The sequence below is a fragment of the Candida dubliniensis genome, chromosome 5, assembly GCF_000026945.1.
Source record: "Candida dubliniensis CD36 chromosome 5, complete sequence".
Classification (NCBI taxonomy): Eukaryota; Fungi; Ascomycota; class Pichiomycetes; order Serinales; family Debaryomycetaceae; genus Candida; species Candida dubliniensis.
Genome location: NC_012864.1, coordinates 911057 through 925853, shown reverse-complemented (window position 1 = coordinate 925853; position 14797 = coordinate 911057). Strand labels below are relative to the sequence as shown.

Genomic DNA, 14797 nt, shown 5'->3' with positions numbered 1-14797 from the left:
GTTTCCATCGTTTTCCATTTTCCATTATTCAATTCTTGAAATAGATAATAATAAATCTTCCCTCTCCATAGTTTATTTACATAATTCTCTTAATGAATTAATAAATTCAATTTCATAACCAACATTAACATATCGATAAGTATTCAGACCAGTGATATACTTATGATTTGAAGTAGAGCCGGAACCAGAACTAGAACCAGAACTAGAACTAGAAGGTGATGAATTGGTACTTGTGGTAGTTGTGGTAGCAGTAGTGGTGTAATTATTTTCACCTAATAGGGCGGATAAAATTTCTTGTTTATTACCAAATAATTTATGTTGAATTTTCATCATATAATTAATAATTAAATTAATAATAATTTCATCATAATTTGGATCAAATAATATTAAATCAATAATTCTTTGACTAATTTCAAAATTAAATAAATTTAAACCTAAACTTAATATTAATTGAGGTAAATAATCAAATGAATTAATATTATGAATTTTAAAATGAACTGATATACGATTTAATTTAAATTTCAAAATTTTTTCAAATTTATAAATCATATAACTGTTTAAAGAAGATTTTAAAATTGATTGAAGTTTTAAATCATTAGTTGAACAATTTAAATAAGTTATCATCATACTAGGTAATCGTAAATTATAAAATTGACACATTGAAACAAAACTTTTATAAGTATTTTTAAAATTATAATAATAAATTGCTGCAAAATTAATCATTCCTGGGAAATAAAATTTAAAAATATCAATATCACAATTGGAATTTGTGGTGGTTGTAGTTGTAGTTGCTTCAGATTGATCACATAAATATAAAATCACACTAATGACAATTTTATTAATTTTACTAATAACTTGATGATCTTGAAAATAATTTGCATCGGGATAAACATTAATCATTAAATCTTTATAAATTTGATTATATAATTTCGCCCATTGTAATAATTTGACATCAAACACTTTTGAATTAAGCAAGGTTTGTTCATCATCATCATCATCATCATTACTATTACTACCACTATGGGCACTCCCTTTTGATTCTCTTGATATTTTATCTAAATGACATAATTTTGATTGAATTATTAAATATTTATCAAAATAAAAATCACAAAATGATTCATTAAATTTCCCGGGTTTTTTCAATAAATTAATTTTCCACCAAACATTAGAACGTATATCATTAGCAATACCTCGCCAATATAATTCAGTTATATCTTTAAATGATAATTCTTGTAAAGTTTTAATATTTAATAATGATCTTTCCCAAGTTTTGATATCTTGATTACGTTGTTTTAATGTAGTATCTAATTCAATAATTCTTTTTTGTTGTAATTGAGATTCTTGATAAAGTGCATTATATAATATATCTTCTGATTCTTTTTGATGTTTGGCTTTTTCATAACTAGATTTAGGTGGTAACCATGTTGGTCGAGTGAAAGTATAATATTTTGTATCAATACCACCACTACTAGTACCACTACTAGTACCACTACTAGTAGTACGACCAGGTAGTATTGATTGAATTTTTTTGAAATTAGATAACATTTTCCGTTTTTGGAAACTTTCATCATAAATTTGTGCAAATTCATCTTTATTACATAACACAGTTAATTCTTGAGCATCTTTTGATATACTACTAAATTGTTCATTAGTAATATTTGTCATAATATTATTTTTCATTGTTGATGTAGTAATATTATGCATTTCTTCTTCAATAGAATCATTTCCATTAGTAGTAGTTCCACCAATTGATGAAGCACTATCATTAATACTAACATGAGATATTATAGAACTTGTTCTAGTAGAATCATCTGTGACAAATGACATATTACGTGATTGATTATCAAATAAAAACTTTTCATGTTGATTCAATGATAATACTGATTGAGAGAATGGAACATTAAATATAACATTATCATCAATTAATTCATCAGCATCATCAATTATAGGAGGTGCTCCTCCTCGTTGTTGTAGAATTGCTGCTGCTGCTGGTGGTGGCGGTGGTAATGGTTGTTGTTTATATTTGAATATATTGGTTTGATCAGATTTGTATTGGGAAATACTATTATTAATGTTGGATTTACGTAAGTTTAATCGTTGTGATGGTGTCAAATTGGTAGGAGTACGATTGACATTTATAATGTATTGTGATGGTGGAGTATTTGGGGCCAGTTGTTGTTGCTGTTGTTGTTGTAATATTGCCATTGGAGATTGTTGTTGAAGTTGTTGTTGCAAGATAGTATTCATCGATCCATTACTACGTATAGATGATGATCGAGTAAGTTGTTGTTGTAATGGAGAAGGACAATAGTTTTTAGGAGTTTGAAATACTTGTTGATGTTGCTGTTGTTGCTGTTGTTGTTTAATGCTAATTTCACTGTAACGTTTTTTTGAAGGTATTGAAATTTCTTCAAAATTTGTATCATTAATGTTAATTTGTTTATTAGAATGAAGCATATTGTTGTTATTGTTGTTGTGTTTATTGTGAAAACTAAATGAATCAGTTGATAATGTACGTTGATGTATCATCATGTATGTAGGTTTGTTTGAAGCTCAATTAAATTAAATTATTTTAACAAACCAAGGGGGGGGGGGGGGGGTATAAGTTGGAGAACGAATGAATTGGAGGCAATAATTGATAATAATAATACTACTACTACTACTAAAAATTTCCTCAAATAGTATAAATAATGAATAATAAAATCACACAGGAATCCACACTAACTGACTTAGAGATTGATATCACGCGTGTGTATATGGAAGGGCAATATTGATTATGAATGACCCGATAATGAATGTAAAATAGTTGGAAATATATAGATAACGAGTGTGTGTATGTGGGTATGTAGAAATGTGGAGATTTCTTGAAAGTTGGGTGATACTAGGTGATGATTAATTAGTAGTTAATCTGTATTTGAGTGTGTAAAGTGTAGATAAATAGTGGTGATAAATGAAATATGAAAAGAAAGGAAAAGAAACCCCTTTTAAAAAGTAAGAAAGAAAGTGAATGAAAATATTAGAAAAAAGTATTAATAGTAAATAGTGATTGTTGAAGAAGAAGAAGAAGATGATGATGATGATGATGATGATGATGGGTGAGAGAATGAAAGATAAATGAAATGAATAGGAGCAAGAAACAAAAACAATGAACAACAAACGAATATTACACAAAACCCGAAAAGAGGTAAAAAAAAAAAAAGAAAGAATGAAAAATTAAAAATTTCAACTTTTAAGAAGAAATTTCAACTTCAGGGTTGTTTGATTTATGGTATAACTTTTTCAATTTAACAATAGATTGAATATATCATTATATATAAGAGTAATAGTAATCCACCACCACAGTATTGAGAGAAAGTAACAAATGAAACTCAAAAAAAAAAAATTGTGTTGAATAAAAAGTGAAGAAGAAGAATGTATACTGCAAAAACAACAACTACTACTATGTTTATTCTTATGCTTAAGGGTGTAAAATATGCATGCAAGTATAAACACCTCCTTTTCTTATGCCACCACCATCAACACCTCCACGTCCTTTACTATTCATTCCATTCAAAGTTAAACAGCTTTCTCTTGCGGATTAATATTTCCCTAATCAATATTAATCTTATTCAACTCAGCACCAACAAGTAACTCCTCGATACTTTCCTTGATTGATACACAAGATGTATATAGTATTCCAGGAAGTCAATTATCATCTTTGTTTAGAATACTTATTCTTAACAAAACGGGCTTAGTTTATAAAAAAGAACAATAGCAATTTAAATGATTTTTGGCATTCTTGTTATTTTTGTAACTTTTCTTCACGTTGTGGGTTTCGTTTATATTTGCAGAATTTGAGTAAAGCGAATTCGCGCGTGTCAATTTCAAACTCTCTCTCTCTTTCTCTCTCTCTCTATTTCTTTCTTTCCTTCAAGAAATTAAAACCATGTTTTACATTGCAATGTCAATCTAAGGCAATGAGATATAATTATATCTGACTTACTTGCTACACAGCAACAACATCATTAACATCATCATAGTAGACTAGACGACAACGATGATATACCGTTGAATTATTGGGTCTGGTCTTGGCTTACTACTACTACTACTACTACTATGTTTAGTTAGTTAGATCTGACATTTAACTGTTGATATTATTATTCAATCTGCTTTCAGTATAACAACTAAAAATAGAATTTTTAGTTATTTGTGAAAGGGGGGGGTTGAGATATGCAGTAATAGAATAGAATAAAAATAGGGCGGGTTGAACGGGAAAAGGTTTACATATCCCTCTCCCAACTCGAATCACGTAATTCTTTAAATTGAACAATACAAACAGTAAAGGATATAAAGTATTATTGGTAGAAAAAAAAAAAAAAAAAAGTCTATTTTCAAACCCAAAAGATATCGTAATTGGTTTTTACAATAGGAATATCATATGTTATTATAAACCTGGAAGAAGAAGAAGAAGAAGAAGTAGTAGTAGAAGTAATGGAAGAAACAAGGACCGGAGGGAGGTTAAAAGAAGGAGTTTATATATATTTATCAAAGAAATATTAAAATCGTCTAATTTATTAAATTTGGTGTTTTTTGTGTTACTACTACTAAAAAGAAAAAAACAAAAAAAATTTCTATTAATAAAAATTTTCTCAGTCATTAGACACGACCAAAGACGCGAATCCACTCATTTCTTGGTACTTATTACACTACCCTTTCCAATTTTCATTCCTCCTTTCAAATAATTCAATTCAAACTTAACAGTGTTCAACTTTCTATCTCATGGTAGGGATAAAATTTCAATTAAAGTTCGAGATATTCTTTCGTAATCTCTAATAAAACCAATATGTGGATCTCTGTTGAGCTGTTGTTTTTTTCTTTCTACTTTGTGTTTCTTATGTTTTCCCTCTTACAAAAGGATTGTTAACATCTTTTGTTTGCTACCTTGTTTGTTTTCTTCCCATTGCTTGGTTAATGAAAGATATTGTTTGATATATATTTCATTACCTTAATTATTAAGTAAGAGTTAAAATTAAGAAAATCTTGACATTCAAGTGGTAGATTTATATTGCCAATATTTGTTGGGCATGAGGAGGAGGAGGAAGAGGAAGAGGAAGAAGAGGAAGAAATTATGTAAAAGATTCCTTGTCTTTTGCCTATTGAATTGGTTGTAACAATTGAACCGTTAGTTTGTCAAGTTTTCATTTTTTTCATTAAATATTTAGAGTCTTGTCTTGGCTTTGGTTTTGACTTTGACTTTGACTTTGACTTTGGTTTTGACTTTCTATATAGATTCAAAACAGAAATTCATATCTCATTATTGGGTGCAAAAAAAAAAAAAATTTTGTGGCTAGTAACAAGAAATCATGGTTTGATCAAATTGTAATATTCTTCAAATACAAATTATTGGTTTATTAGGAATAAGTTAGATCCTTTTCATTGCTTTTAGAAGTATTTATATATGGTTTTCAATATTGATTAAGAACAACCACTTACTCAATTTTTTTTTTCATTGGATTTTGGTTAATTTGTTCAATTTAAAAATATTCTCTTCAAATTCTTGTAGTCCTAAAGAGTGTATTATCACAATTTTCATCAACTACAGCTAATTAGTTAATTAATTAATTAATTTCTTGTAATCTTAATCTATTCTGATTTTAATTTAAGATGGGTAATTAACATACGTAGTATCTTTTCATATCAGGAAAACTAATCACAAGACCCAATTTCTTGTTTGACTTATTCTTCACTTCTTCTCTCAATTAACTATTTAATTCACGTATACAATTATTTATAATAATGCTAAGACTGTATTACTCCACTTCACTATTAAGTATTATTATTATTATTATTATTACTCGGTGGTTACCAAAATCCCCTCTCCATCCAACCCATTTTTTTTAGCATTCATCGCGTGCAACTTTAAACCAATTGAAAAAAAAAAAAAAATCTCTCCTTATCAATCATCAGCAGATTCCTACCCCTTCATCATCATCTTCTTCTTCAGTTATTCATTCATTCAATTCATTCATTCATTTCATCGAACAAAAAAACTAAAACTCTACTATAAGTTATGCATTTATGGAAATCATTATTACAATCCAATAAAGATATTAGAATTCTTTGGGGGTCAGTTTTTTTCAGAATGGCAAATTATGGATTAACAAATCAAGTATTAACATTATATTTAAAATCATTAAATATTAATGAAATTAAAATTGGTTTATTTATGACATTAACATTAATTGGTGATATCATAATATCTTATTATCTTACTTGGAATGCTGATGAAAAAATTGGTCGAAGAAATGTTATGATTATGGGGACAATAATGATGTTTTTTCTGGGGGTTATTTTTGGAATTAATATTGAAATTAATAATGAAACAATTCATTTTTATATATTATTAATAGCAGCAATATTTGGAGTTATATCACCAAGTGGTGATGAAACTGGACCATTTAAATCAGTTGAAGAAGCAAGTATAGCTCATTTAACTCCTCATAATCATCGACCAGAAATATTTGCCTTTTATGGATTATTTGCTACTGCTGGTGCTGCTATAGGATCATTATTATGTGGAATATTAATTGATTATTGGAATTTATCATTAGGGTTAGATATTGTTCAATGTTATCGATACGTTTTTTTTGTATATTCTGGTATTGCTTTGATTAAATTTAGTTTAATGATGGGATTATCAGAAAAATGTGAGATAAACAATAAGTACCACATTCCTACTACTACTACTACTTCTTCTTCTTCCAATAATGAAGACTCTCCTTTGTTAACAGAAGGTAATGAATCTTCTGATGATTTAGATAATACATCAATCTTATCAACCGGTACTAAAATATCTAAATTATCAAATATTTCCAAATATTATCTTCCTCGATTATTATGTATTTTCATGCTTGATTCATTAGGTTATGGATTTATGCCTAATGCTTGGATAGTTTATTATTTAAAAATCACTTTTAAATTAACTGCTAGTAGTCTTGGATTATTATTTTTCATAACTAATTCAATGGATTCAATATCTTCATTACCATCAGCTTATTTATCAAAATTAATTGGACCAGTAAAAGCAATATTATTTACTCAAATCCCATCAGCAATATTTTTTGGATTAACTATTATCCCTAAAGATTATTACTTCATGGTGGCAATATTATTAATATTATATTTCACCACTTCATCAATGGATGTTGTTCCAAGACAAGTATTATTGACTTCAATAATGCCTAAACAAGATATAACTAAAGTTATGGGGATAGTAAATATTGGGAAAACTTTAGCTCGATGTATTGGACCAATAATAACTGGGGAATTGGCTAGTATTAATAGATTATATTGGGGGTTTATTATTAATTCATGTTGTGTATTATTGGCAGATATGATATTAGCAATTAATTTTTTACATTTGGATCAAGAAATATTATTAAAACAAAGTATAATTCAAGAAATAGAATAAAATGGGGGGGAGGAGAAGGGTGGCGTGTGTAAATAGAAGAGAGGAATAAGGGGGTTAATATATAGCTTCAATGAGAGAGATATGTGAATAATTTTGGTTACCAATACAACTACTATTGGTTGTCTTTACACCACGAATTGAGTGTGGACAATTTCAATTATTATTTGAAGATTTTATGGCAATATAAGAAGTTGTCCATAAAGTGGTCGTAGTAGCAGAATGAATAAACTATAGACTATTGGATATTTGCAATTAAATATATAACAATTGTCTAACTTCTGGTGTATCAAATCATATATATATATATATATAATAACAAATTTTGCAAAATTAATGAACAAATAACACTGTTATTACACATTAATACAAAACATACCTCTAATGATGATTATTGTTGTTTTTTGGTAACAAACTAACCAAAAAACATTGTTATGATCAATTCAATATATATGACCGAATGAGAATTTTCAATATATATATATATATATACATTATATTTTTGTGATTGCATATTGCGTATACTAAGCCACTTTTTAGAATAATGGAAGTAATTTTTATAATCAAACATTTACAAGACAGGAATCAGTAGCATATCACCCGCCTGTCTGCCTGTCTGCCCGCCTGTCCATGAGTGTAAATCACGGCAATTGTGGGATAACAACAGAGAATATGATTTGTGTTATTGCTTTGTTTAACAATAACACCATAATCACAATCACAATCACAATCACAAGAGTGAAAATAGATTTTATTGTTCTTTTTATATTATAAACAATTGAAATTGAAAAATAATGAACAACGTACTTTAATTAATTGGGAGATTAATTCCTGTGATGAATAAATAAATTTTTAATCGAATAATTTACGCGTTTACATTATTTACATTATTTACACATACCTATATACCTACATACCTACATGCATACATATATGATTGTTTGATTGTTGTTTGTGAATGTAGGAAAGTATGATTTTAGACGATGAAATGATATGAATAAGAGAGAGAGAGAGAGACCCACACACAGATATTATAATAAGTAAGACTAAATGTGGTTGTTGCTGATAATGATAAATGCAAGTTTGTTATTTGGGTCTAGATTCGTATATATTGAATACAACTTGATTGATTGATTCATTCATTCTTAATCTTAATCTTAATTTAATATGGAAAGGATTAGTTGATTATTTTAGTTGATCTTTAGTTAGCCTTTTTAAATTTAACTCTAATGGTTAAGATTGTATGCTTATTTCAATTAATTTATTTTCTTTTCAACTTGCTCATCCCTTTCAATAGTCTCAATAATTAAAACTACTACTACAACTACAATAAACCAGTTTAAAAAGAATACTCTTTGTTTGAATGAATACAACATAAACTGATTATTCTCTTTCTCTATGTGGTGGTAGGTTGGTTGGTTGGTTGGGTATTTTGTGATATTTAAATAGTATGAAAAATTCTTGTTATTTTATTGATTTCAATTTTTAATTTTCAATTTTGTGAATTCAATTTTGGGTTTAAATTATTCCAATTCCATTTCTATTTAAGGATTAGTTTACTTTACATTCTTCTTCTTCTTCTTGTTTATTAGTTTTTTTTACTAATCTTGGTATTAATTCCTTTTTGTTTTATATACATTTATCCTCCTACATTTTTTTTTCAAGAGGCGGTTCACCATTTTGATTGCATTTTTCGTTTATGCAAATAACTTTTTTTTACGCAGCGGATATATTACTATTACTTGTTGTGGTTAGTTATTGTTGATCTTCAACGAATGGAAAATATTTTGATATAATAATATAAACACCAAGAGATTTCCCACTTTTTCCATATTTCATTACATTACATTACATTCATATTCATTTATACTTCTTGTTCTTGTTGTTGTTGTGGTATTTACAAGATATTGTATAAATATATTTTCAATTCTGTAACATTGTTTTCATTCTTTTTATTGCAAACTAAAATCAACATAGCCTTTTTTTTTTTAAAAAAAAAAAAATCTGAATTTAGATCAACTAACGAAAACCAAAAAAACCAATCCCATTATAATTTTCAACATTTCCAGTTGATCCAAAATCAATCCTCCAGAAAGAAGTAGAAGCAAGTCAACAGATTAATATCAATTTAAATCATTATTCATTTATTGCAAAGGTATATTATTCCCTTCCAAAATCATTCGATTTCTTCCCTTACATTTGTACACAAACCAAATCATACTTCTTGGGACTCACCTACCCAACCCTACCCCCCCCTCCTGATCAATCATGTCTAGTATAAAACAATCTCGACCAAAATCAATATTTAACATATTAATGATGTTTAATAAACAATATAAAAAATTGATATTATTATTAATTGGATTCATTACTTTAACATTTATGATTCATATTTTCAATTCTACTTCATCAACTATTTCTCCTGATTTATCATTATTTCAAGCTCAACAATTACAAAGTCATGGATTTCTTCCTACTAGTAATAAAAAATCAATACAAATAATTAGTGATTTCACAATATTAAAATGTAATATTTATAGTAAATGTAATGTACCTAAAGGTTACATTCAATTATTTCCTAGTTTAAATTATTATCATAATAGTAAAATTAAAAATGATTATTATTTAATTATTAAATTACTGTCAATTGATCAAACTACAAAGATTATTACTGATATTAGTATTAATAAAAATGATGATGAATCTGAATCATCATTTTATGAAGAAGTTGTTATTGAACCAGGGAAATTAAGTTTATATAAAAAGATTCAATTAATTAATATTGATCAACCAATTAATGATAAATTACCTATACTACGATCAATTGATATATTATTTGGTAATAATGATTTAATTGATTCACGTCCTCATCATAAATCATTACATTTATCTAATAGTGAATCTATTCATACTATATTATCATTAAATATGATGACATTAATTGATCAAAATGAATTACAAGAAATTCATCAACAAACTATGAATTTAAGAAATTCTCAATTAATTGAAATTACTAATAATAAATATAAAATTATGCAATTATCTGATTTACATTTTGGTCAAGATTTAGGTCGTTGTGATGAATCTAATAGTAACACTAATGAAAATGTTATTATTGATGAAATTAAATGTTCATCAGATTTGAAAACTTTGAAATTTATTGAAAATTCAATTCAACAAGAAAATCCTGATTTAATAATTATTACTGGAGATTTAATTGATATTAATCGATCAATTGATTTTAAATCAATTTTATTAAAATCTTTACAACCTATTTTAGCTCATAAAATAAAATTTATTTATACATTTGGTGATGAAATAAAAAATCATTTAACAAAAATTTCTATAATAAATTTTTTATCAACTTTACCAAATTGTTTAAATATTATTCCTGATGATTATAAATATGATAATAATAATAATAATAATAATAATAATAATAATAATAATAATAATAATTATGATTTAAAGGGTAATAAAATGCATGGAGTTACAAATTATAATTTCCAAATCAAACAAAAACAAAGTAGCACTTCTTCATCATCATCGTCATCATCAATATCGGTGACGGTTTTAGATTCAGAAGATCATTTAATTGATGATTCACAAATGACTTATTTATATCGAATCAATAATCAATTAATTAATGATTATAAATTATTATTTTTCCATTATCCATTACCTCAATTCCGCCCCAAGGGGAAATTTAAACTTGTTGGTTCATATAATGAAAAACATGAATTAGATGATAAAACTAAATTAAAAGTTCATGATGATATAATAAATTGTGGTTATAATGTTATTTCTGTTGGTCATGAACATGAAAATGATGCTTGTTTATTATCTAAATCTACTTTTGATGATTCTAATAAATCATCAATTTGGTTATGTTATAATAGTGTCACAGGTGATTCAGGTATAACTAAATTAGATAAACAATACGTTAGAAAATTACGATTATTTGAAATAGATTTTGAAAAAAATCGAATATTAAGTTGGAAACGTCAAGAAAAAGATAATAAACCATTTGAGTATCAAGCAATTTATGAAAAACCTCAATTAAAAAAATAAAAGGAATAAATTTTAATAAGATCTTAAGATCCTTCAATTGATTCATTAATTTAATAGTATATATTAGATAAATTTGTAAAAATATTTTTATAATAACCTATTATGATTATGACTTATTTTTTTTTTTTTGCTGGTATTACAATTGTAGAATGGTGGGGAGGGACAAAGCCTTTGGGACGGAGATAATTTCTTGTTGGCGGTGGATGATTTGGACCCAGGGCGAGAAATTAGTCGGTCCATTTTTTTTTGCGTGTAAAAATGGCCAAAAAAAAAAAAAAAAAAAAAAAAGACAAGAGAGAAACCACAAATTTAAATTATCAAAACTATTTCTTCATCCTTTTTCTTGCACCACATCTCAGGTCATCTCATCTCATCTCATCTCATTACTCGTACACAACATAACATCATACTAAAATGGGTAAAGCTAAAAAGACAAGAAAGTTTGCTGCTGTGAAAAGAACTTTAAACACAAAAAAAGATCAACGTCTAACTCAAAACAACAACAACAACAACAACAATAACAACACCACTACCAAAAAATCCGATGATCCAGAATTAACTCGTTCTATTCCTCAAGTTTCATCAGCATTATTTTTCAAATATAATGAATCTATAAAACCACCATATCAAATATTAATTGATACAAATTTTATAAATTTTTCTATTCAAAAAAAAATCGATATAATTAGAGGTTTAATGGATTGTTTAATGGCTAAATGTATACCAATAATAACTGATTGTGTTATTGGTGAATTAGAAAAATTAGGATCAAAATATAAAATTGCATTAAAATTAGCTAAAGATCCAAGAATTCAAAGATTAAAATGTAGTCATAAAGGAATATATGCTGATGATTGTTTAGTTAATCGAGTTATTCAACATAAATGTTATATTGTTGCTACTAATGATGCAGATTTAAAAAGAAGAATAAGAAAAATCCCTGGAATTCCTATAATGAGTGTTGGAGGTCATTCTTATGTTATTGAAAGATTACCTGATGTGTTTTAGAATAGAGAAATAGTTTTTTTTTTTAAAAAAAAAAAATGTAATGAATTAAGTTAAAAAAAAAAGGTATTTTGGGAAGGTTAGTTGTAGAATTGAGAATACATATTGTTTTATTTGTTATGAATAAGAGTAGCTTATTAATCATAAGCAATAAATATTATATTCATTAATATCACTCAAATAAAAAAAAAAAAAAAACGGTAAATATCTTTTAATTAATGTACAGAGTTAAACCAACTCTATCATGTACAATGAATGATAATCTTAACAGTTCAATATATTCAAGTTTCAAACAATCATCAACCTTATTAACAAACACTAATGAACAATTAGATAAATTATGGAATTTATTAGTAAAATTTGATAAAATATCAATATCATCAATTGATATTAATATTGAAGAAAATGATGATACTACTAATACTACTACTACTACTACTAGAGTTGATCAATTTATTTCTATTGAAAAATTTTATAAATTATTAATTAATTATCATAAATTAATTGAATTAATAACTATCAAGAATAATGAATTAACAATAATGAAATTCCAATGTTTTCAAATCATTCGTAATGTTCAACAACAAGAACAATTGAATTCAAAGAATAACAATTTTGATACTTTATCAACAACAACAAGTACAATTTCTTCTTCACTTAACGAAACAGGTAAGAAACTTCAAGATATATTTAATCCAAAAGAAGAATTTGATTCTACATTATAAAAAAAAAAATTAAATTATATTAATCTATATATAATTGTAAAAAAAAAAAAAAAATTTATATAGTTTGGGAGATTAAAAAAAACAAAAAATTAATTAGTATTAAAAATGATCTTTCAAAAAAATGAAAGAAACCCCATATATATTTGTATATATCTCTTTTAAAACCAGCAATCAACAATAAGATGGGGGGAGGGATTGAAGAAAGGACTGTAACGATAAGAAACTAGTAGCATTAGTCTCAAACAATAACTGAATAAACCATCAAAAAAAACCTCCATATTGATATGCCAAAATAAAAAAAGAACAAAATAAAGGTGGGGGGCAAAAATCATAATTAGTTTGGAATAAAAATGTGTTTGTATATATATATAAAACCCCGTTTATAATAATAAGTAAATAAAAAAAATTCAAACTACTTTATTAATATTAATGAATAATAAAATAAAATAAAAGATTACCATTAGAAACAACAATATTGTAATAGTATATGTTGCATATAATACAAAAAAGACAAATTAAAAAAAATTAAAAATATTAAAATTTGGAAAAATAAAGAATCAAAGAATCAAAAACAACAAATTCAAATTAAAATCCCAAAGAAACAAACCTATGAATTAAATTATATTAAGGATTTGATTATTAATCATTGAGAATTAACCCAAAACTGTATCATCATCCAATTCTATTCTTTTTTTCCCATTAAGTTCTTCTTTCTTTCTCTAAAAAACAAAAAATTGTTTTATAATGTATTGTGCATCTAGTACAATAAAGCAGCACCAACAGCAGCTAAAGCAGCTAAACCAGTGACAGAGTTGACAGCAGCACCGGAACCAGAAGTTTTACTGGAAGAACCGTTAGCAGCAGCACCACTGTGGTTGGAAGCAGCACCACCACCAGTGGAGTTGGAACCACCAGCAACGGTACCATTACCAGCAGCAGCACCAGTAGTGTTGTGGAATTTAGCGTTAATGGAAGCAACTAAGGCTAATGAAGCGATAACTTTGGTGAATTGCATTGTTGATAATATATATATATGTACCTTAGGTGATTTGATGAATAAAAGATTGAATTAAAATTATCCTTGTAGAAAAGAGGAAAAGAGGAAAAGAAAAAAAAAAGTCTTTTGAGGAAAAGCAAATTGTGGGTAATTGCAACCCTTTTTATATATTTTAAATTTTTTTTTTCCTTTCTTCTTCTTCTTCTTCTTCTTTTTCCCTTTTGCCTTTTTTGCCTGCCGCCACCGCCTGGAAAGAAAAAGAAAAAAGAAAAAATTTTTTTTGCTTTGCTTTGTTTATCTTTTGTTAACTTCGTGTACCCGGTGACAAATGGTATCAATGAAATTCCACTAACAAATTCATAACATTTTTTCCTGCATCCAAGTCTGTGAGTCAATAAAAAGAAACGCACAATATTATTTTTCTTACATATTACATACTACCACCACAACTTATATACCGGATTAGACTATGGAAGAACAAAAAGAAAAAAAATACTTTAACCCAATCTGGTTAAATGTGTTTCCTAATTTAGCAACAGATTATATATTTTT

General features: G+C 26.6%; 6 protein-coding genes across 6 annotated transcripts; 4 read left to right on the top strand and 2 right to left on the bottom strand. All coding sequences in view use genetic code 12, as the record gives it.

Moving 5' to 3' along the window:
- Nucleotides 1-72: 72 nt before the first annotated feature.
- CD36_53670 (conserved hypothetical protein) lies at nt 73-2532 on the bottom strand (the record flags this gene model as incomplete). Its single annotated transcript, XM_002420617.1, has 1 exon — nt 73-2532. The coding sequence occupies one exon, from the start codon at nt 2530-2532 to the stop codon at nt 73-75; it is 2460 nt and encodes an 819-aa protein (XP_002420662.1).
- Nucleotides 2533-6049: 3517 nt separating this feature from the next.
- Nucleotides 6050-7450, top strand: CD36_53660 (MFS family transporter, putative; the record flags this gene model as incomplete). Its single annotated transcript, XM_002420616.1, has 1 exon — nt 6050-7450. One exon carries the CDS (start codon nt 6050-6052, stop codon nt 7448-7450), a length of 1401 nt encoding a protein of 466 aa, XP_002420661.1.
- A 2265-nt stretch (nt 7451-9715) lies between these two features.
- CD36_53650 (calcineurin-like phosphoesterase, putative) lies at nt 9716-11518 on the top strand (the record flags this gene model as incomplete). Its single annotated transcript, XM_002420615.1, has 1 exon — nt 9716-11518. One exon carries the CDS (start codon nt 9716-9718, stop codon nt 11516-11518), a length of 1803 nt encoding a protein of 600 aa, XP_002420660.1.
- A 414-nt stretch (nt 11519-11932) lies between these two features.
- Nucleotides 11933-12526, top strand: CD36_53640 (nucleolar protein, processome small subunit component, putative; the record flags this gene model as incomplete). The annotated part of the gene is made up of 1 exon (XM_002420614.1): nt 11933-12526. One exon carries the CDS (start codon nt 11933-11935, stop codon nt 12524-12526), a length of 594 nt encoding a protein of 197 aa, XP_002420659.1.
- Nucleotides 12527-12741: 215 nt separating this feature from the next.
- CD36_53630 (conserved hypothetical protein) lies at nt 12742-13248 on the top strand (the record flags this gene model as incomplete). The annotated part of the gene is made up of 1 exon (XM_002420613.1): nt 12742-13248. One exon carries the CDS (start codon nt 12742-12744, stop codon nt 13246-13248), a length of 507 nt encoding a protein of 168 aa, XP_002420658.1.
- Nucleotides 13249-14005: 757 nt separating this feature from the next.
- On the bottom strand, nt 14006-14263 carry CSU51 (growth [negative] regulator, putative; the record flags this gene model as incomplete). The annotated part of the gene is made up of 1 exon (XM_002420612.1): nt 14006-14263. One exon carries the CDS (start codon nt 14261-14263, stop codon nt 14006-14008), a length of 258 nt encoding a protein of 85 aa, XP_002420657.1.
- Between the last annotated feature and the right edge of the window lie 534 nt (nt 14264-14797).